This window comes from Typopeltis vanoorti, chromosome 10, assembly GCF_054136105.1.
Source record: "Typopeltis vanoorti isolate ZY-2024b chromosome 10, IOZ_Tvanoo_1.0, whole genome shotgun sequence".
Lineage (NCBI taxonomy): Eukaryota > Metazoa > Arthropoda > Arachnida > Uropygi > Thelyphonidae > Typopeltis > Typopeltis vanoorti.
Window position 1 is genome coordinate 104,029,571 of NC_143558.1, and position 25,045 is coordinate 104,054,615.

The window sequence follows — 25,045 nt, forward strand, 5'->3', positions numbered from 1 at the left end:
TATGATTACACTTTACGCGCTCACCTTTTCTATTTGGGGATGCATTTCTTCATCACCAGCAACCGATTTACCATGTCTGTAACAACATCCCACTATGTAATTTGTCTTGTTAGATTCCACCTCACACCAGATGGCTTCAAACTCTCACTGCCACATGAAATATTGTTAGTGGTATTACTACATTCATAGGTCTCAAATCTAACTGGATGTAAGTCATTAAATATCATTAGCAATACACCCCCTCCTCTCCTACCCACTCTATCCTTCCTAAAAATACTGTACCCATGACACTCGATACCAGTTAGTAGGTCTGATTCTGAAAGCCAGGTCTCACTAATTCCTAAATCTGAGGTCGCAAAGGGTCAAAGCTGTATAACTGAGAGGAGACCTCCACATAGCCTTTAAAGGAATGTGGAGAACCGACCAGGGCTTCTGACCTAATGTCCAATCCTCACCTTCTCGTGGTGCACCCTGTTAGTTGCACCTTGATACTGAACGAACGAGAATGGGCTGGCAATTTGGGATTTAGCCGACCAAATTTATTCTTATTGTCTTAAACCACAATATTAAATGATGGTACAACATGATAGAATTTCATGCCGGCTGGGGTGTCGCCCGGTTAATCAAGGCTCCCGTTGTTTTCGCCAGGGAACCAAGGCGAACAGTGAAAAGTCAGCTATTGGGACAAATCCTAAAACACTCCCCAACTCAATATCACCAGAATTGAAGATTGGTACTATCGAAATAAGAAGCCTGAATGGCAAAGAAATGGAGCTAGCTGAGGAATTAGATAAGTACCAGATCAACATAATAGGGGTGACTGAAACAAAAAAGACAAAAACTGGTGAGATCTTTCTGAGCAATAAATACAAAATGTTATATTCAGCAATGACAATCAAGGAAAAGAAGGATTAGCCGTAGTATTCAACACTAAATATGAGGCTAATCTTCTTGGATGGCAGGCAATTTCATGTAGAATGATGTGGGCAAATATGAGAATGGGGAACTGGACAATGAGACTTAATTGTGCCTATGGTCCCTCAGAAGGTTCTCGTAAGTTAGAAGTGGAGGAAATTTTTGAGGCTTTAGAAAAAGCAACAGACAAAGAAAAATGAAAAGTTGGGGATCTAAATAGCAGAGTAGGAAATGATTGTCAGACATACAAAAATATTTTGGGAAAATTTGGAGAAAAGAGCAAAGCTAATAATAATGGCAAATACTTGTTGGATTTCTGCTCAGGACATGGACTGGTTATTACTAACACCATGTTCCAACATAAAAATGTAGACAAATTCACATGGAGAGAAGAGGCAAGGAATAAGAAAAGTCTCATTGACTATGTTATTTTTGATAGTGATGTTTCTCCCTGGTGCAGGACACCATAGATGATTTTCTTTATCCCTCAAGCTGTCAACTCAATCTCATGAGCAGCGAAGATCTTTTCTTCTTCAGCAGTCCTACGTGCTTTAACACTCTTCGTTTTTATTGCAGCGTTGGCTTTGGCTGGATGTTTCAAGATGCCATGCAAAGCAAGGCTACACTATTTAGTTTTGAGCAGGATAAAATTGAATTTCATATTAAGAAGAATAACATGTAAGAAAGTTTTAAAGCGAATAAAAGTTGAGCAGCTCTCAGATGTTAACTGTAGACTAAAATACAGAAAGATTATTGAAAAGAAAATGAAAGAGTTTGAGAACAGGAATCAAACCTTGGAGATTCAGTGGCAAACTCTGAAGAAAACATTGATTGATTCTGCCAGAGAGGCATGTGGCGAGGTTGTGTGCATTGATAAAAAAATCAGAACTCCCTGGTGGACACAGGAAGTTAAAGAGGCAGTGAAGGAAAAGAAGAAAGCATATCAAAAGTTCCTTTCAAATAAGTCAGCTTTTACTCTTACAGAATACAGAGACAAATGAAAGAAAGCTAAACAGTGTGTAAAACTAGCTAAACAAAAGTCATGGAAGGACTTTGGCAAGAATATAGAAAATAAATATCAAGAAGGTGGCAAAATATTCTGGAGGTTGTTGAAGAAGCTTAGGAATGTAGGAAAGAGTGCTGTAAAAGGAGATAGAGAAGATAAAGGTGACATGAAAACAGGAGAAAAAGATATCCTTGAAGTATGGAGTAATTACTTTGAAAAACTGCTAAATGAAAGAAGCAGTGATGACAGCACAGTGATAAAAAACACTGACCAGGCATGCAGTCAGGAATACATATCCATACTTGAAGTAGAAAAAGCCATCAAAGACTTGAAATGTGGAAAGGCAGCAGGAGTAGATGATATTCGACCAGAAATGCTGAAGTATGGTGGTATAAAAGTCTTACAGTGGCTGCACTGCATAGTTCAGAAAGCCTGGACAGAGAGACGAATTCCCGATGATTGGAGTAGAGCTCTCATAGTACCCATATATAAAATAAAACTGAATATGAGAATTACAGAGGTATTTCCCTACTGAGTGTTCCTGGCAAGATTTACGCAAGTATACTTGAGGAACGGTTGAGAAGAATTGTGGAAGAAAAGCTTGGTGAAGAACAAGCTGGATTCAGGCCAAATAGAGGCTGTCAGGATGAGATCTTCACTTTATGACAAATAGTCGAGAAAGCATGGGAATATAACAAGAACAAGCAAAATATTCTGGAGGTTGTTGAAGAAGCTTAGGAATGTAGGAAAGAGTGCTGTAAAAGGAGATAGAGAAGATAAAGGTGACATGAAAACAGGAGAAAAAGATATCCTTGAAGTATGGAGTAATTACTTTGAAAAACTGCTAAATGAAAGAAGCAGTGATGACAGCACAGTGATAAAAAACACTGACCAGGCATGCAGTCAGGAATACATATCCATACTTGAAGTAGAAAAAGCCATCAAAGACTTGAAATGTGGAAAGGCAGCAGGAGTAGATGATATTCGACCAGAAATGCTGAAGTATGGTGGTATAAAAGTCTTACAGTGGCTGCACTGCATAGTTCAGAAAGCCTGGACAGAGAGACGAATTCCCGATGATTGGAGTAGAGCTCTCATAGTACCCATATATAAAATAAAACTGAATATGAGAATTACAGAGGTATTTCCCTACTGAGTGTTCCTGGCAAGATTTACGCAAGTATACTTGAGGAACGGTTGAGAAGAATTGTGGAAGAAAAGCTTGGTGAAGAACAAGCTGGATTCAGGCCAAATAGAGGCTGTCAGGATGAGATCTTCACTTTATGACAAATAGTCGAGAAAGCATGGGAATATAACAAAGATCTGTATTTAAGTTTTATCGTTCTGGAAAAGGCATATGACAAGGTGCCAAGAGAGAAGCTATTCAATACGCTGCAGTTATATGGTGTCAATGGGGCATTATATCAAGCAATACTTAGTCTTTATTTGAGTTGTAAATCAGCAGTTAGAATTGAAGGAAGTACAGGAAGATGGTTTTAATGTTAAATCTGGTGTGAGACAAGGATGTACATTATCCCCTCTGTTATTCATTATCTATATGGATCACATTATGAAGGAAAGAGGAAAGTGGTATTAAACCTGATATCAGAATTGGAGATGTTAATGTCAGCTCTTTGCTTTATGCAGATGATGTTATACTTCTAAATAAATCCGCTACAAGTCTGCAAGATTCTCTGACTAAATTGAATAGCTGTTGTAATAGATATGGTATGAAGGTCAGCAATTATAAGACAAAGACAATGAAAATAGGCAGAATCATTGAAAATGTCAACTGTGTTGTGAATGGAGAACCTGTGGAACAAGTAAAACATTTCAGCTACTTAGGCACAATTTTTACCGAAGATGGGAAATTAAATATAGAAATAGACAACAGAATCAACAAAACTGGTATGGTGGGAAGTCAATTGAATAAATTTATATGGAATAAGAGAGAAATTAGTCGGAACACTAAATTAGCTGTATACAAGACAGTGTTCAAACCAGTTTTAACTTATGGATCTGAGAGCTGGGTCAGAAGTAAAACACTTGACCAAAGACTAGAGACCGCAGATATGAGAGTCCTGAGAAAGATTAGAGGCGTGAACAGATGGCATCAATGGCAATATCATATTAAAAATGAGGATATTAGGAAAGAACTTGACATTGTCAGCATCCAGGAATGCGTTAGCAGAGCTAATCTCAGATGGTATGGTCACTTAAATAGAATGGGAGAGGAAAGATTAGCAAAACAAGTGTTCTCTGCCAAGTTGGCAGGAAAACGACCCAGAGGAAGACCAAGATATAGGTGGATTGATACGGTACAAAGTGCCTTAGACGATAGAAATATAAGATCTGAAAATGTTGGAGTCTTGACAAGTAACAGACTGATTTGGAGGAAAATTGTGGATAGGAAGTTAGTAATGATGTAATTTTTTCATGTAGTACTGTCATATCCTGTACACCCCTTGAGGGTACATGGCAGGAATTTGATGATGATGATGATGACACTGCATAGTTCAGAGGGCCTGGACAGAAGAACGAATTCCAGATGATTGGAGTAGAGCTCTCAATAGTACCCATATATAAAAAGGGAAATAAAACTGATTGTGAGAATTACAGAGGTATTTCTCTACTGAGTGTTCCTGGTAAGCCAGTATACTTGAGAAAGATTGATTCAGGATTGTGGAAGAGAAGCTTGGTGAGGAACAAGCTGGATTCAGGCCAAATAGAGGCTCTCAGGATCAGATATTCACTTTACGCCAAATGGTTTGAGAAGTAATGGGAATATAACAAAGATCTGTGTTTAAGTTTTGCAGATATGTAAAAAGTATATGACAAGGTGCCAAGAAATAAGCTATTCAAAACGCTACAGTTGTGCGGTGTCAGTGGATCATTATATCAAGCAATACTTAGTCTTTATTTGAGTTGTAAGTCAGCAGTTAGAATTGAAGGAAGTTCAGGGAGATGGTTTGATGTTATATCTGGTGTCAGACAAAGATGTACATTATTACCTCTGTTATTCATTATCTATATGTATTACATTATGAAGGAAAGTGGTATGAAACCTGATATCAAAATTGGAGAAGTTAATATCAGATCCTTGCTTTATGCGGATGATGTTATACTTCTAAATAAATCCACTACAAGTCTGCAAGATTCCCTGACTAAATTGAATAACTGTTTTGTAATAGATATGGTATGAAGGTCAGCAATAAAAATACAAAGACAATGAAAATAGGCAGAAGCATTGAAAATATCAGCTGCATTGTGAATGAAGAACCTATAGAACAAGTGAAACATTTCAGTTTTGAAAATTATGGAGTCAACTACTGTGTTTGAATAAAACTTTAGTTTAATATAACTAAAATCTACATTCGACATTTCGACCTTTATGCCAAGGTAATCTTATTGAGCATACAACTATACACAGAAAACCAGCTACACTACATTCAAACTGGTTTGTGTTAAAGACACTGACCAACTGCTTCAACAATTGTCGGCCTGACCTCTGGTAAGAAAAAAAATAAATAAATTAAAAAAAAATGTCGAATGTAGATTTTAGTTATATTAAACTAAAGTTTTTATTCAAACACGGTAGTTGTCACCATAATTTTCAAAAATGCATTTGGATCACCGTGTAAGCCTAAAAGAAAGGATAAAACATTTTAGCTACTTAGGCACGAATTTTAGTGAAGATGGTTAATTAAATATAGAAATAGACAAAGAATCAACAAAACTAGTATTGTAGGAAATCAACTGAATAAATTTATATGGAATAAGAGAGAAATTAGTCAAAACACTAAATTAGCTGTATACAAGACAGTGTGCAAACCAATTTTAACTTATGGATCTGAGAGCTGGGTCAGAAGTAAAACAGCTGACCAAAGACTAGAGACCGCAGATATGAGAGTCCTGAGAAAGATTATAGGCGTGAACAGATGGCATCAATGGCAATATCATATTAAAAACGAGAATATTAGGAAAGAACTTGATATTGTCAGCATCCAGGAATGCATTAGCAGTGCTAATCTCAGGTGGTATGGTCACTTAATCAGAATGGGCAAGGAAAGATTAGCAAAACAAGTGTTCTCTGCCAGGTTGGCAGGAAAATGACCCAGAGGAAGACCAAGATATGGGTGGATTGATATGGTAAAAAGTTCCTTAGAAGATAGATATATAAATATAAGATCTGACCATGTTGTAACTTTGACAGGTAACAGATTGATTTGGCAGAAAATTGTAGGTAAGAAGTTAGTAATGATATAAATTTTTCATGTAGTACTATCATATCCTGTACAACCCTTGAGAGTACATGTCAGGAATTTGATGATGATATGGTCACAAAATATTGACTAAGGCAACAAACTCTACCCGTTTTTTTCTGATACTCCTGACATACACACATACACATATATTTCTTGCAACTGTAGTTGATTTTACTTGTTTGTGAATTTAATTATGTGATATTGTTTAAAAAGCATTTTATGTAGCTCCAGTATGTGTGAGAAAAATGACAGCAGTTGTGTCAAAAGTAAAGTAACTAATATTAATCATGTAAAGCAAGACAGCGAAAGTGCTGAAAGTAGTGCAGGGAGAAAAATTAGTTTGAGCTTATGTAGTGATCTTTACAGAATAAAATTTGAGTTCAGAAGATTTGAGGAACAATTTTTGTCTGACATGGCAGGAGGGAGAATGAAAGAATAAGTGAAAGGGGAAAGTATTGAAGAGAGAGAGAATTTGAGACTAAGGAGCAGGTATTGTATGGAGATTCAATGACAAAAAGTATATTTAATGAGAATGTGAAGAAAACATGCTTCCCATTCTTATCATAAGTGAAAGAGTTGATCATTTGGCAGGCATAAAAGATTTGAACAGCGAGAAATATGCAATTAGAGGAGATATGCAAGAGTTACTTGTAGAAGTGTAAAAGAAGGGTGAGAGAGTGAATATTGCTAGTCTGTTGCCTTGGTAGGATATTACTGAATTGAGAAGGGCCACAATTTCTCATGAATCAATGAGAAGATTGTGCAGGAGGATTGGTCTACTGTTTATAGATGTATGGAGTGAAATTGATGGATGATAGGACTTGTATATGCCTGATGGACTCTATTTGCATGGTTTTGAAGTTATTTCTAGTAAGAGAGAGAGAGTTGTTCACTGAGAGGCTGAAAGGACAAAAGTCAGAGATCGGAAATACCAGTGAGGATGCTGTCAAATTGAGGACAAATGAAGCTGTGTGTGAAATGATTATGGTTTTGAATGCAATTTCACATGTTTTAAATCTGAATGTAATGTTAATGATTTATGCAGTAGTAACTGTAATGCATTTACATTAATGCTAGGAATATCAGAAATAATGGAGAGCAGTTTTTGGCATGGGACAACCGAACTGTAACAAAAATTATCGACATCAGTAATTGATGATAATTGAGACTTGGTTGACAGAAAATGATATAGTTACAAGGATTGAATATAAGGGGTATTGTTTTTTCTTGGAGGATACAGGAATGATACAGGAAAAGGATTGATGATGATAACCGAAGATCTTGAGCCATCATAAATAGAAGATAACGTGGATTTTAGGTCTTAGAAAGTTGGTTCATTTGAGACTATCTGGTGTGAGATAGATTCTAATAAAATATTTTGTTGGTTGCTACTACAGACGATGGTGTGCGGTCAGCAGGATTTAGCAAAATAAGTGGGCCATCAGTTATTTTGGGACACTTCAGCTGTGGGGATGTAGATTGAAGAGTGGAAAGGGCTCTGAATGAAATTTATGCAGTTACTAAGGGATAATTACCTGAAACAGCATATTATGGAGGGGACCGAAGGTTTGAAAGTGTGGGATCTAGTAAGAGCTTCAGAAGATATATACATAAACATAGTAGACACTGACTCATTTTGGGGACATGATTATGCAGTCTTATTCTGGGAGATTGCTAAACATGGCACAGCTTAGAGCAGTGTAATGTCTTAAGAATCTAGACCAATGATTTCATATCAAGTAGTGTGTAGGAGGTGGTCAAGTGTGTTTGAGAGAAGTATTATCAGACTGACATACCCAAGTCATAAAGCAAGTACAGTGAAGTCAATGAGTATGACAGCAGAAGCCGGGGAAGGAAAAAAAAAAAACCTTTGTGGAGCGAATATAGAAAAAAAAGTAATCACCATACTCATGAGCAGATGTTGAATGTTTTTTCACTTTGTTATATTATAAATTAAAGATGCCAAGAAATTACATTCTTGGTTTCCTCCTTTATTTGAGTGTAAGCAAACAAAGTTTGCGTGTGAAGTCGTGAAATGACTGGGCTGCTTGTATATAGAGTCTCCAATGATTTCATATCAATTGCCTTTGTATCCCATGATGCACTGCACATACCCTTACAGACATGTATATGGGAAGGCCTTGTATATGGAAATATGACTTCTGCATTACTTCAATGTTGGTATCACTTCTAGATCTGACTCCCACTGATGAGACCTCAATAAAGATCGAAAGCAGTCTGGGCAGTGGCCCTTCCCATAAATGCATAGCATTCTACATGTCTGTAAGGATATGTTCATTGCATTATGGGATACCAAGGCAATCGATGTGAAGTCATTAGCCTCTACAGGGTGTTCGGGATAAATTTGACATATTTATAATTAATTATATTTTTCCGTAAGTTACATGTATTAACACACACTTCTCTTCATTTAAAAGTTTGAACCCTTCTTCATTCATATACAAGATGTCAGAAAGGATGGATAGCTGGAACCCACCTGAATCATGGAAGAGAATAACTTGTATCATGATGATTCGTGCCTGCCATCAAAATAAGGATATTACGACTGCTGCCCAATGCTCCCTGAATACAGTAAAAACAATCAGGCATGAACTAGAGACTTGCAATGGTGACTACGAGGATGTAGCAAGAAGAAAGATCCCTAGCAGACGATCTGATTGCGTTCGTACAGCAGAATTCCTCGCAAATCTGCAGGAACAGGTGTTGAAGAACCCTGGCATTGGAATTCGGGCTTTGTTCGTGGAGTTGCTAACTGTAGTCAAGCCCTGGATAACAAGGGTAGCCAATGGTAGGCCGTATGTATGGCAGCAGGATTCGGCCCCTTGCCACACCTCTGGGAAAAGTCAAAAATGGTTGTCTGAAAATTTCTACGACTTCACCAGTCCAAATGTTTGGCCTCCAAACTCCCCAGACCTTAACCCCATGGATTATTTTGTATGGGGCGCAGTTGAAAAAGACACCAATCGCACTTCCAGTAATACAAAAGCCCAGTTAATGGATAAAATTAAAACAGTTTTTGCGGCCCTTCCCAGGGAGACTGTAGCATCAGCTTGTTCGAGGTTCCGAAGCAGAATTGAAGCTGTGATCGATGCTAATGGTGGTTATTTTGAGTAAATCTTGTTGATAGTATTGTAATTAACTCTGCCTGTAATGTTTTTTTGTCAATTCATTAAATTTAATAGATACAAAGAAGATTTTCTTTTTCCTTACGAAACTGTCAAATTTATCCCGAACACCCTGTATATACAAGTAGTCCAGTTGTGAACAGCAGAACATTGCACCCTTTTATTAGAAAAGATCTGGGTTTGTTTCTTGTCATGTTGAGAGGAATCCTTATATGGACTATTTCAACTGAAGGTGAGTTAGCTGATCTCGTACGGTGGTAGCAGGGCTTTTTCTCCCAGAAACTCAGGTTTTTCACCTGCATACACAAAAATCGGCCTTTGGAACACATGCACAGATGGAACCCAGACAAAAAATACTGTTGTTGGTGATGATAGGCAGTAGATGATGTTTATGAGAATAGTGGACAGGATGAGATTAGCGAAGTAAAGCAGAGAGCTCTCCTGCAATGAGTCTGTGAACTCCTTGTAGGTGTCATGTAATAATAAAGAATGAAACCAAGCATATAATTTCTTGGCATCTTTAATTTATGCTCTGAGGCAGTACAAAGTGCAGATAAGAATGATCACTAGCTTGGTAAGAAAGGCAAAATTAGATTACTTCCTTCCTTCCTGATTTACATTCATGCATAGGTCCACACTTTTCTATGCAGGCATCCAAAACCATATTCCCATAGTGTCCTATGCCTGTATATTGCATGTTCTTCTGGCTGGCTTGCTGGTTTGAGGGATGAAAAATCTGAGTTTCTAGGAGAAAAATCCATTCTGCCTCTGTATGAGACCAATTAACTTATCATTTAATTATAAACACCTGATAAAGGTTCTTCACATCGTAAACAGGATTTGAACCCAGTCTTTCAACCAAAGGTCTCATTTAAACTGACTGAGTTATAGAGGCTGAAATAGGATTATGAGAGAAAATTAGCCAAGTAGGTCAAAGGAAATCCAAAAGACTTTTTTTTTTTTCTCTGTAGCAAGGAAGAAGATTGTTATAGAAGGATAACTTTATTCAGTGCTAACAGTAAGAAAGTGACATAAGCAGAAGAAAAGTTGAGTTACTAAGTGATCACTTAGGGTAAATGCCTTCTGCCTCTGCTTGCAACCAATTAACTCGTCATTTGATTATAAACAACTGATAAAGGTTACTAATGTCATAAATGGGATTTGAACCTTAGTCTTACCAAGCAAAGAGCTCATCCAAACCCAACTCAGCTACAGAACTGAAATCAAATTATGAGAGAAAAATAGCTAAGCAGGTGAAAGAATCCAAAAGACTTTTTTATTCTGTAGTGAGGAAGAGGAAATATTATTATAGAAGGATAACTTTACTAAGCGATCACTTCAGGTATTTCATCCAGGTGGAGATTCTGTAGTTGCTAATGTGAAAATTGATGGGTGGATGAACTGGACATGCTTAAGACATTAAATAATATCAATGTGCATAGAGCACTACATATCAGTAGTAGAAGTAGAAAAAGCCATCAAAAAGATGTTATGTGGAAAGGTTGCTGGAGTAGATGATTATCGACCACATATTCTCAAATATGGGGTATAAAAAGTTTTACATTGCCTACACTGTATAATTAGAAGTCCTAGTTAGAAGATCAAATTCTGGGTGATGGGAGTAGAGTTCTCTATGAGTGCTCTACTCCAGTTTATAAATAGGAAAAAAAAAAAAAAAAGCCTGACTATGTGAATTACAGAAGAATTTCACTACTGAGTGTTCCTAATAAGATTTATACAAGTACAATTGCTAAGAAAAATTTTGGAAAAGAAGATTGGAGAAGAACAAACTGGATTCAGGCCAAATAAAGGTTGTGAGAATCAAATTTTCTCTTGAAGACAAATAGTTGAGAAACCTTGGGAATATAACAAGGCTTTGTATTTAGGTTTTGTGGATCTGAAAAGATGTATGACAAGGTACCGGGAGAAAAGCTCTTCAAAACTTGACAGCTATATGGTGTAAAAGGGACATCATAATGAGCAGTACAGAGTCCACCTGTTGTAAGTCAGCAGTTAGAATTGAAGGAAGTACAGGAAGATGGTTTGATGTTAAATCTGGTTTGTGACAAGGGTGCACATTATCTCCATTGTTATCCATTATCTATATGGATCACACTGTGAAGGAAAGTGGTATTAAACCTGATATCAAAATTGGTGGTGTTAATCTTGGCCATTTACTTTATACAATATATAGAAATATATCCAGTACAAGTCTACAGGATTCCCTGATAACTAAATTGAAAAACTGCTGTGATCAATTTGGTATGCAAAAAAAGCAGAAACATTAAAAACATCAGCTGCATTCTAAATGGAGAACCTATAGAAGAAGTAAGTCATTTCAGTTTTTCAGGCACAATTTCTAGTAAAGATGGCTAATTCTGCTGCCTATTTATATACTAAATTTGCCAACATCTCAGACCACAGATATGAGAGTTCTGAGAAAGATTAAGGAAGGTGAATAGATGGGATCATTGGCAATATCATATTAAAAATGAGGGCATTAAGAAAGAACATGACATTGTTAGCATTAAAAATTGCATTAGCAGAGCTAATCTCAGATGGTATGTTCACTTAAACATAATGGGAGAGGAAAGGTTCATAAACAAGTGTTCTTTGCTAGGATGGTATTAAAAAGATGCAGAGGAAGATAAAGATTTAGTTAGACTGATAAAGTAAGAGGTGCCTTGGAAGAGAAACATAAGTTATGCTTAATAATGGAGTTGTGACAGATAACAGATTAATTTAGAGAAAAATTGTCAAATTGGAAGTTGGTAATGATGTAAATTTTTCATGTAGTATTATCATCTCTTATACACCTCTGAGGATACATATCAGGAATTTGATGACGATGAATACAGCAGTGGGGCTGAATGGCATGTTGGATCCATCTGCTACAAGAATGTGCTAGAGAACTGGCAGTATCTCTGATGCAGTTGTTTAATATAATGTCTCAGCTCTGGCAAGGTACCAAGGGAGTTGAAAGAGGGTAAAATAGTTATATTACATAAAGATTGCTTCAAAATAGATGTAGCAGATTAATTACAATCCAATTTTTTAAAGCATAGAAAAGTTGGTTAAAAGTAATATCCAGTGGGCGAATAGGAACATGGTACTCTGCTTGGGGGGGGGGGTCGCATGGCCTTGTAAAAGGTAGATCCTACCTTACTAAATTGCTCACAGCTTCTAGCACTATGAAAGTGGAATTAGATAATGCAAATAGCTATACCATGATACTGCTGGCCTTTGCTAAGGGTTTTGATATACTGCCACATGAAAAGCTAGTAGCTTAACTGAAACAGATGAGATAAGATAACAGACTAGTAAGTTGGATAGCTGATTAGTTGTCACACAGGTATGAGCAAATTGTGTATGAAGGAGCAGTATCCCAAAAGAAGAAGGTCACTAGTGCATTGCCACAGGGATCTGTTTTTGGACCATTATTGTTTAACTTGGATGTTAATGACATTGGGACTGGCTTAACTGGAGATGTGCAGTTGTTTGCCAATTGTGCAAAGTTTGGAAGGGTTATGAGAAGTAGAGCAGATGGAGGAGATGAGAAATCTCTTCCACCTTCCTTGAAGTTTAGGGGTCAGATTGCTAAAATTGCAAGAACATCCCACCATATTCTGTATGTCAATGACCTCCTCAAATAATGAGGAGGTCATTGACATACAGAAGCAAAAAGGCACAGATTTGGTCACCTGGTTTTCAAATAGCTCAAAGGATTATTTGGATGTTGAAAAACTCACAAGCAAAGAAGGAACATTATTTTCCCTTTTTTATAAGACTATGATTTGTTTTCATCTTGAGTACTGTGCACATGTTTGGTCACCTAGATTTCTTAGGGTTCAGGGGGTGGTGGAGATGATCCAGAGATGAGTGACAAGCTGCTGGCTCTCTGTGAGTATAGACTGAAGGTGTGTGGGTTTCAAAGCTTAGTTGATAGGCAGACAAGATGGGACATGATAGAACTTCTAATTTCCTAAAGTAGTTTTACAAAATTGACTCAGAAAAAATTTTTCAATACCTGTTGAACAGACAGAGGACTGATTTGTTGAAGTTTTTTAAGAGGGTGCAGACTAGATTTTTTTTTTTTTTTTTTTTTGCTTGGAATATGGTGATTGAGTGGGATGGTTTGCCCAAAGTCATGTGTGCCCTTACAGTGAGCAAATGAGCAACAAAGGCATATGATAGGTACTGGATGTATAATGGTTAGTGTGGATTTTCTGCAGAGTCTTTATAATTATAATATTATTATAATATACACGATTGTTCATAATGTATCTCAAGTCTTGTAAATTACTGGTAATTTTTGCTTGAAATATACAGACATTGAAGATACAGTGCTGGTTTTTAACTCAAAGTTTTGATAAACTCAAAGATCATATGATTCCAAAATGATGAAAGGACAAGCAATAATGAAACAGTTTTGTTTAATTACAGAAGCATTATTGCTAAAGATTCCAATACATTGTGAGATGAAGGTTAATATTGAGGTCATGAAGGTGAATAATCTTGATAATTAAAATTTAAATGCATTCATTTTATAAGTAATGTTAGCAATTATAAATTATAATGAATACTGAAGATTAAATTATAAATGTAAGTCTAGTTGTTTTCTGGAAAATTTTAGTTTTAGTTTTTAAAAATCCCTGGATATCTCTCTCCACAATTTTTTAACTTTAATTTTTGGGAAAAAAGCACGAGTTATAGTCGAGTAAATATGGTGCGTGTGTGTGTGTGTGTGTGTGAGAGAGAGAGAGATTGATAGTTAGCACTCTTCACTCAGTTTGATTTAAGCATCTCTTCATCTGTTCTAAAGGATTCATTATCTCAGACTTAGTAATGTTAACAGATAACATGAATTGTGTCATTTGCTGTAATTTGGTTATTTCAGGTTGTGAGGATGTGTTTATTAACATGAAATATTAGCAACACATTTAAAATGTTTTCTTTTTGTGAAATAATATAATGAAATACATTTGTTTAGTCGTATTTTTTGTATTTCTATTTTCAGTGTTAACAGGACATACTGTGATTACACATATTATTATTATTAACATGTGATCTCCATGGAGTCAGAGACTCATCATGGGAGGTACACACTATTGCACACAATGCACACATCCAACCGTGCTTTAAACTGATTTAATGTGTCTACATTCACAACTCACTCAGGCAATGCATTCCACTCACCAACCACTCTCCAGGCAAAGAACCTACTCTTCACTCCTCTGTTCACATCCTCGTTATGCAGTTATCAGCGATGGCCTCTTGTTCTACTCTGTCTTTCATTCCATAAAAAATCTCCTACATATCAACCTGATAACAACCCTTGACTAGCTTATATGTCTCAATCATATTCCCCCTCTTCCTCCTATTCTCAAGGCTCTACAACTTATATTCTCTCGATCTCTCCTCGTACTCTACATTCCAAAGACCACCGACCATCTTTGTGAATCTTCTCTGGACCCTTTCCAACATATCCTCATCACCATGAAAACCCAGCGACCAAATCTGTGCACAATAATCCATATGGTTCATTGCCATTATCCAATGTGACGTCTTCACAACTTGTGTAATGTGGCCACTGAATTTCAGGTCCTTGTTCACCATCACTCCTAGATCTCTCATCTCCTCTACTTGCTTTAAAGTTTCCCCACCATTTGTATACTTTGCTTCCCATCGTTGCTTATCAAATCTCAAAACCTTATACTTTGCAACATTGAACTGATTGTTCCACTTACCTGCAATCTATTCAAGTCCTCTTCTAAGGCCAAAGTTTTATACTATTTGTCTGTTGTTTCTGTATATTTTGTATATATACTTTGGGGAATGTTAATGGATACCTGAGTGGTTTCACCATAAAACTTGCCTTGGAAGATCTTTGTTTCTTATAGCAGGAATTCTGTTTTTCAGTCATTTTTCAATTTGACTAATTTGCTTGTGAAAAGAGAGAGTGGGAGGGAAAAAATGTGCTTGACAGTCACTTGAGTTCTTATTGATAGTAGCTGTACCATACATGAATGATGCTATCATTGAACAGTTACGCATATGTATCATGTGGTCTGATGGTAATGCCTGTGCACTTCATACTACCTTGGAAAGCGATTATCTTGAACTCATTCAAACTCAAATCTCTTTACTTCTGTAGGAGGAGGGGAAAAAAATCCCTTGCTTACACCCTACTTATACAGCATTCAGGGATGGCCTCTTGTTCTACCCCTGTCTCCCTCTACTCTGTGAAAAATCTTTTCTTTGCTTTTCTTAAGCAAACTGTGGAGGGTGGAACAATGTGGGTATATTTTGGTATGCATAACATACACTTATGTTTAAATTATGCACATTTGTCTAAAGATTAATTTTAACCTGATTGTTTTATTTCTCATAACAGAGTCTTTTATTACATGTGCAGAATCTGCTTGCTTGTATCTATAAATTTGTATGTGGTATTTTAATCTGGTAACAACTCCTCACTAACATATACATCTCAGTACATCCCTCTCTTTCTTCTATTCACAAGGCTCTGCAAGTAGCATGTTCTCATATTCCACATTCCATAGCTACCTAGAAAACTGACTTAGTGAACCTTTTCTTGGACCTCTCTTATGAGATAGGGTCATGTATCTTCATGCCATTTGAAAATCATGCAACAAAATCTGCACACAGTAACTACATGGAATTTGATCATGGCTTTATTGAAAGGAATCAGAACTTCCTTGCTTCCATATGACTTCATCGTTACCACATACATTGTGATGTTTCCCAAATATTAGTAGTGTAACCCCTAAACTTCAAGTCTCTGTCTACCATCATTCCCAGATTTCTCATTTCTTCCACCTCCTTTAAAATTCATTCATTAATTGTATGCTCTTCTTTCCATCCTTTCCCACCAAATTTCAAGACCACACATTTTGCAACATTAAATTGACAGATCCACTCGCCACTTCCATAGTCGATTGCGATTCTCTTAAGGTTGCAGAAGCTGTGAGGAGCAGAGCACATCTTCTCTGCTCCTCATAGTTCTTCCTAGCTTTGCATCATTTGCAAACAGATACATATCTCCAGTTTAGTCTTTACATGTTAATGCAATACATGTTAATAACATTGTCCCAATGTTATTAACATGTATTGCTCACCTAAAAATAAAGTTATTATTATGTTAGTTATTAAATTTGGAGAGCCTTGATCCGTGAAATCTTTCTAAGAATTTATTAAGTCATTGTCTTTTACTTTCCATAGAGTTTTATATTTATATATTCTGAACTTTTTATTATGTTATATAGCTACATGTGAAAAATATATGCTGTTTGTTCATATTAATGAAATCAGTATTGTTAATTAAAGGAAACATTTGTGCTGTATGAAGATGCCTTCTTGCCAGTAGAAGTTGTTGATATCTTACCTACTCTCATTTATAAACTTATTGGAAATCCACCTCGACTGAATTTTTTGAAGTCTGTTTGGGATTGTATTCTTTTGATCCACTTTGCAGAAAATACTTATGCCTGTCATGCTAAAGGCTCCTTCTACTTTTTGCTTCCTCAGAGAAAATCTGAAAGTAAGGAAACTCTTGACTTTCATTTTGTTTGTTACTATTATGAGTATTTTTGTAATTAAAAGGGCATCTTAGTTAAATTTAAAGAATGATAATAATTTTTTAATAGGGAGAAAAAGAGAGCCTAAAATGTGCATTGAAAAGTTTCAGTAAAAGAATATGAAATATCGATTGTTATTTTATTGAACATCAATTATAGTCACGGCAAACAGTGTGTGCATTTGAAACGTTAAAGCTTTTGCTAGCGATCAGCATTTTTTTGATAAAATACATCTCTGATTAATCATAGATCATGATGTTTATGAAAAATAGATATCTTGTGAACTTCTTACCATGATATATTGAGAGTGTTTCTGCCAAGTTGCTGATGTGTACCAATAGTCTTAAACACCATTGAGACCTGTGAAGCTGTTGACCAGAAATTCAGCACCTAGGCAACTCTTGCTGTGAGTTTGGTGAGTTTGTATTTGTGAGCTTTGATCATTTTTGCATAGGCACAATGCTTACATACCTCAAAATATGATGAATATTTATTATCATTTCCTTTCTTGATAAGTTTTATTTAAATGTATTCTGTAAAAAATCTTTGTCATGTTGTAAAATTGTGCCCTGATTACGCCATTTAACAAGGTTTTTGTCATACTGATTTTTTAACATTTACTTGTACCTTTTTGAATAATGAGTATGAAAATAAAAAGATTTTTTGGTTGTTTACAGTTTTTGGGTGCAAATTTAGATTTTCCCAAAAGAAATAAATTTTTGGCTTACTGTAGCAAATACACACAATTAGGAATTTATTTAGTTAAAACTATTAAAAATCCCCAGAAAACAACCCACACAGTACCCTTGAATCATTTAGTAGTATTCTAATGGAAATTCATGATGGTAAGAAAGGTGTTAGCAGTTAAACTACTATAACAAACCTCCTGTAGCCCTTACAAGTTGGTGTTGAGACAGTTGACTCTATATTTTTCAGAAATAAACTGGCTCATCAGAAAGTGTAGCAGTTTGCTGCTTGCTTATATATCCCATTTAGTAAAGTTAAAAAAAAAAATCCCTGCTTACAGGCTCATATTTAGGATACAACATTTTGTTGTATCCTAAATATGTGTTCCAGTTTTTCACCCAATTTACAAGTTAATTTTCAGCTGTCAGTTAATTGCTTGATTTTATTCAATGAATGTTCAGTGGACAACAGATCTGCTCTCCAACCAGTGGGCTGCATGTTTGAATCCCACCATGAGCATGGATATTGTGTGATTGTCTCTGGCTGAGAGATGAATATTATTGCTTAGTGTGGGACCACCACCCTATGTGTTGGAGGCTTGAAGTGGCTAGATAAAGTTCCATGTTTAGACTCTGGAGCAGGGTTTTAGGATCAGATAAAAATTTAATAAAAGTTACAAAATAATAATAATTTAAAAAATAACAAAAATCCTTAGCCTACTTACAGTATTAATCATCATCATAACACTAATTACAAATATAGACCATATTGATCTCTTCTGGTCTCATTATCCATCTAATATTTTTTTTTGAGGTCTACCCAGCCTTCTCTTTCCAATTGGTTTATATTTTATTATTTGTTTAGAATATCGTGTGTTGACCATTTGGTTTACATTTTCTATCGAATTTTGTTTGTAATTGTTTAGTTTTTCTTCTATTGATTTTATTTTTAGTTCTTTAAAAATATCTTCATTCCTTTTTTGGTCTAATAATATGTATTTTCCAGTTCTTCTCATGAATCTCATTTCACTTATTTTTATTCATTGTTTTTTGATGATGCGTTTGTTTGATGTGTGACATAAATTTGAAGGTATGAGAGAGCTGTGTGCTACAGATGGCCTGCATTTGAGTTATGAAACTGGGTATATTGTTGACGAGAAGAGGTGAGCGTGTAACCAGTAGAGAAACAGAAACTAGATGGTGGGACTGTGAGTGTATGTTACCAAAATTGTGAGGAGGACAAGATAGGAATGCAGGGATGGCCTCAGTGGGATCAACAGAGTTAATTTACTAGATGATAGGATAAGGATTTGTGGGAAGAAAAGAGGGGGGTACAAAGGAAAACTACTTCTTATACATCAATGCAAGGAATATTAGGAATAAGAGTGCAGAGTTTGTAGCCTTGATCGAGTTAGTCAGCCCACAAATCATTGGTGTCAGTGAGACATGAGACTGGCAAAGCAAGCAAAATTATCATTCCTACATGTCATTGAACATGCCACTTTTTTGTAACGGTTTCTTCGATTGTAACTAGACCCACATTGAGAAGAGAGGGGAGGGATAGGTGAAAAGGAATGTTCTTTTCAGAATATATTAAAAAAGAATAATTAAAGAGAATGATATATTTGATTATTAGTTACTATTCTTGATTTACTAAAATAAGTAAAAAATAGCAAATATAAGGAAGAGAAAGAATAGACATGAATAAAAATGCTTTATGTAAAATGGATTATGAATAAAGTACATCTGCGATATTATATGTGCTCTTGTATTATAAGTATCTGTGGGTGGAGAGAAGAATATCCTATAAACTCTAGACTTTCATATTTGCATTTATGATGGGCATAATTAAAAAAAAAAAAAAAAAAAAACTTAAGAATAGATCGAAAGGGATTTATTTGCGAAATATAAATTATAAATTTTATCCCAGCTCTCTAATTGCACAATAAATAGTGCAATTAGAGAGCTGGGATAAAATTGGCACTACCTAATGAGACTCGTTCCCTGCCACAGAAACTGTGCTGCATAGATTCAATGAAAATTATTTGTTGTGCCACCAAACACAGCATCTAAGTTAAAACAATTGTCCTAATATTTATCCAAATTTTCAATTACGTATTTGTTTGATTGCTTTTGAAATTTTCGATGTCAATAAGACAGATCACAAATGCTGACTTCAAATTGAAACTGCTGATTTCAGTAGAATTTTAAAAATAAAATTCTGCTGAAAGAGTTGAAAATAACATGTAACATAAACTTTGTGTCAGTGAGACTATCCTTCAGCCTGGCATGGAAGTGGCAATAAAATTCTACTGAAGGAGTTGCAACTAACATGCCGTATAAACTTTTCGTCAGTTCAGCTCACCCCCCACACACACAATGCGGTAGCAGCACACAAATGATAATGAGAAGTCCCATCTGTACAATAAACATGCGAAACACTTCCTGACATGAATGTGATAACAGAGGATAATATGCTTATGGGAATAGAATGTGATAGCTATAGCATTTTTCGGAAAGACAGAAGATAAAAGATGAGGCGGGATATTACTGATGAGTTCAGAAAAGTTATGTCCTCTCAAGGTGCTAACTTCAACTTCACACCAAATGACTTTGAGGCCATTTGGTGTGAAGTTGAAGTTAGCACAAATTTTAGATATTTAGGGGAATGTTGCTACAGGCCAGGGAATGCAGTGGGAAAAGATTCTGAAATGTTCAGACAGATGAGATTGGTGAGTGACAGGCAGGTTATAATAATGTGTGACTTTAATTATCAAAGTATTGACTGGAAGCAGGAAAGATCACGTGTGAGTGAGGCAATTTATTTCTTGTGGTACTTTTTTATATATTGATCCCACACTATACCTATTCTACTGGACACTTCTTAACACTAGAGTGCCATGTGTGGAGTGATTAAGGAGAAAATGTTGTCTGTTGATATATTTCTTATGTAGTGGGACATTGTACTCAGTGGGGAAACAGTAATGGAGGAGATTGTTTCAAAGAATAGAGGTCGATAGAATGAAGCAACCTGATGAAAGTTAGTTTGGTGTGTTTGCATGTGGATAGTGTATGGGTATTGGTCAGCAGCTGCTCTAATTCTATGATTAGAAGAAAGTGGAGGAATGATAGCAGTCGATATAGAGGAGCAGCACATGGTGCATTAGTGTTAGATTTAATAATCTTATCTCATACATGGATAATAGATGTCACCACGATGCCACCAATTGTGGAGAGAGAGAGAGAGAGAGAGAGAGATCGTGTGGTTTTGATGTGCAGTGGCTCACTCAGTTGAAAGGGAGAGAAATCAGTAGTGCCTGGGATTTGGTCCAGAATAAATTATTTAGGGCACTGTTAGATGGTATTCCTAAAGTTTGGGGGATAAATAAAGTAGGAGTGAAATGGGTGAATCATGGAATTATGCAGGAACCTCTGAGAAAGAGGATGCTATGGAGTAGGTGTAAAGAATAGGGTACCTGTCAGCAGCATTTGTGTAAGGTTCAAATTAGGAAGTCGATTAGTGTAGTACGGAAAAAGAAATTAGCTGAAGCAGCAAAGCAAAGCCCTAGAGAATTTTGTAGTTATGTTGCTAGTAGAAGAAAGGGTGAATATGGAAGGCTGACTTTAGTTACTGCAGATGGAACAAGAGCTTATGAGTCACATATGCTGAATATATGGTGGAAATGTTAAACAAGTATTTTGTTACTGTATTTCATATGGGGGGGGGGGCTAGGAATTATGTTGAATATGAAAGAGGACAGACAACTGACAGTACAAGAATGGGAAGTGTTTAGAATTTTAAGTAACCTTGATGTTAATAAGGCTGTGGAATTAAATGGGATATCACCATATATATTAAGGAAATGTGCAAATGAACTGGCTGTACCCTTGACTTGTGCAACAGGAACAGGCACAGAAGAGTGGAAAGAAGAGAAAGAAGGGAGAATCCAAGTTAGTAGTGTCAAACTGCAGGCCAGTGTGTACACAGTCTTGCTATAAATACTGTTACAACTTCAGCACATTCCCATGCTGCCCATAGAATTGCATGAACCCTGTTCCGTTAGTGGTGCTATGCACAGCCAACACTCACGTGTTTGAGTAAAGAAGCATTTGTGCAGTTGCACGGATTAACATGCAATGGGGAGATCATGGGAACCATGTAGTTGTAATAGCACTTCACAGAGCTGGAATGCTGCCACCTGTCATTTTCAACACCCTAAAAACACTCGGTATCTGTGAGATGTTTGTGTCAGACTGTTAACCATTATAACTATACAGAAGACATATCTGATTGCCAAAGAACAGGTCAACTGTGTTGTATTAGGACACAACAGGTTGTGAGGGCTGTAATCCCGTGAGAACACAGAAAGTGATGTTGTGAACAATTTAGGTGGGGGGGGGGGTGAGAGCTTATTATCATTCTACTTGACACTTCTTAACAACAAAATGTATGTGGCAGAGGGTGATAAAAATTAAAGCCTCTTTTCCAGTGGTATGTGAAAGACAGACACAGAGATATCCTCTTCACAGATGAGAAGGTTTTCTCATTGACCTGTCATATAACTGCCTAAACGATTGTGTATATGTCCCAAATGATTGCTCAGCATGTGCCGTAGCACTCAGGATTCATAGAGGTCATCACTCCACATCAGTGATGGTTTGGTGAGGAAGGAATATATCAGGAGATATCCAAGTTTCTTTTTTGCGAGAATCAAAACCTCTGCCAAAGTGTATCAAGACACTGTGCTAGAACTTGTGGTACAGTCCCTGAAAAACATGATAGCAGTGGACCTTTCAACATGACTCAGCCTCTGCACACAACAGTGGTCAGAGGTGAATGTGCCCGATCTGAATCCATTGGACTTCAAATTGTGGCTGGAGCTTGAGAGAGTAGCCTACAAGAAATGACTCCACAGCATCACCAGCTTGAGCAAGCAGTGGCAGCGTTTCCATTGGATGTTGTGCATGTTGCCATTGATATGAGGCCTCATAGATTTTGGATACGCATGATGGCAAAAGGGGAGCATTTCGAACATTGAGTGGTGCTATATGTATGGTGATTCGTATGTGCTGAAAGCTGTAAATGATTTACCGATAGATTAAAGATTTATGTGCTGTTCAAGTTATAACATTATTTATGGCTAGACTTTGTATATCAAAGAAGCTGGTTAGAGACAGAATATGAGAATGAAAGGATTCTGAGAGCAACCTGGGTTTATTAGGAGGAAGGTCATGCTTTGTAACTTGGTTACATTTCATAATAGTGACTAGTGTGCTGGATGTGGGAGATGGTTATAATACAGATTTATTTGGATTTTGCTAAGGCATTTGATTGAGTACCACATGATAAACTACAGTTCAGATTGGTAAAGAATGGGGTTGGATAGTCATTTGGTAGCTTGATTAAAAGGCTGGTTGATTAAGAGGAGCCAGTGAGTTGTGTATGGAGGTGTAATGTCCCAAAAATGGAAGGTATCAAGTGGATGCCAGAGGATTCTGTTCTGGAACCACTGCTGTTTGACTTATACACTATGTTGCCAAAAGTGTCTGGTCAGCAACTGTTTGTATTGCCTGTTTTTACAGCATTGCTGTCAGTGGCAGGGCGGGCCTCCTTTCACTGCTGATGCAGCTAGAACTTAGTTTTCTCATTTGGATTTCTGTGCATAGATCTGGTCAGCTGGCTATATCAGTGATAGGGAAACATTGGAGAGAGTTCAGATGTGAATAACTAAGACAGTCTCAAGACTGGAATATTGAGCATGCAGACAGATTGAGAAAATGTGATGTTCAGAGCTTGGCAGATAGAAGGATGAGGGTTAATGCGATGATAGAAATGTATAAGGTAGTGAGAGTAGCCTACCAAGAGGTCTAACATCACCCATAGGATAATGGGTGATGTTAGACCTAGAGGTCATCCTTGGAGGCTGTACTAGGATCATGTGAATAAAATAGCGAAAAGAGATTTTTTGGTCGGCAGGTGATGATTGAGTGGAATGCATTACCAGAATGGGTGGTGAATGCTCCAACATTGAATATGTTCAAAGCAAAGTATGATAATTATTGTGGTATATGAGTATTCAACCTCCCACAAAGATTCTTTGGACACCATAGAGACTTGGAAGTAATACTACTAAAAAAAAAAAAAGTGAGGTTACATCTAAAAGCTAATAAAAATACACCAGTTTAATTTTATAACAATTGGATGCTAATTTGTTATTAAAAATAGTGATAACTAATAAATAAATAAATATTGGCAGTTATTCAAGTTTTTTTCTTTTGCTTTGCTTTCCATTATCCCGGTACAAATTTTATGTATACATTTCATTGTACGAGGATTTCAAGCTCTATAAATTAGGGTAAATAATAATAATAAACAAAAATTAGCTAACGCCTTTTTGTTCCCATATAGGGAGTAGGCGAGGCTGTTTTAGCCCTATCTGACTTTTCGAGACTGAGTGGGCAGTTCAATCTCCACTGGTAGCCAATCAGAGATAGCTGGCCCAAGGCTATCACTAATTAATCGGTATGCAGTGAAGAAGGCGGCTAATAGGTGCTGCCATCTCTTGGTCCCTAACACAATATTTTTAATGTTTGAAAATAGTGTGGTTTGATGGCCGATTTTCTCGAGTTTACAGGACGAAAAACCTGAGTTTTCCGGGAGAAAAAAAAATTAACATAAATTATAACGAATATTTTGGTTTAGAAAATCCTCATTTATTTTCCAGTATGGAGACAACATTTCAAAATTACAATAGATTGTATTAAAAGAAAAACTGTAACTTGACAAGTTTCATAAATCATTGGACATGCGTCATCAAGAGTACAAGCCTTGTATGAAAAAGACTACAAAAAATGATTACACATAGCATATGTTATAAGAACTTCAACAAAAGGTAGAGATGACCTGCTAATGCTTCTGCCTGGTATCTCTACTTGGGCCTGGCTCCCACTAAAGAGACCTCAATAAAGGTCGAAACTAGTCTGGGTAGTGGCCCTTCCCTTAATGCATAACATTAGACATATCCGCAAGGAGATGTGTTTTGCATTATAGGAGATACTGAGATAGGAGTGTTGGTAGCTTGCTCCACCTTTGCAACGAGTTTCCCTGGTGTTGTACCACCTTAATCCAGTCCTGAAGATACTTTCAGGCGCAAACTTTGTTTGCTCACACTTGGATAAAGGATTAAACTAATTTTATTATACTCTAACCAAGTGAAAAATAAACTTTCAACATCTTTCTCTAAATCCAGAGTAATTTATTAAAAAAAAAAAAAGGGTGGCACACCATTTGGCAACTCCTATAGGTAGAGATGACCTGCTAATGCTTCTGCCTGGTATCTCCACTTGGGCCTGGTTCCCACTGAAGAGACCTCAATAAAGGTCGAAACTTGTCTGGGTAGTGGCCCTTCCCTTAATGCATAACATTAGA

General features: G+C 36.5%; 1 protein-coding gene across 4 annotated transcripts in view; it reads left to right on the forward strand.

Annotated features, from left to right (window-relative positions):
• The window catches only part of mv (lysosomal-trafficking regulator mauve), a 1,073,830-nt gene that overhangs the window by 99,488 nt on the left and 949,297 nt on the right, over nucleotides 1-25,045 (forward strand). For all 4 annotated transcript variants that reach the window (XM_090399251.1, XM_090399254.1, XM_090399252.1 and 1 more), the window contains exon 8: nucleotides 16,680-16,893. In XM_090399251.1, coding sequence (XP_090255377.1) covers nucleotides 16,680-16,893 — 214 coding nt within the window. The remainder of the gene's footprint in view (nucleotides 1-16,679; nucleotides 16,894-25,045) is intronic.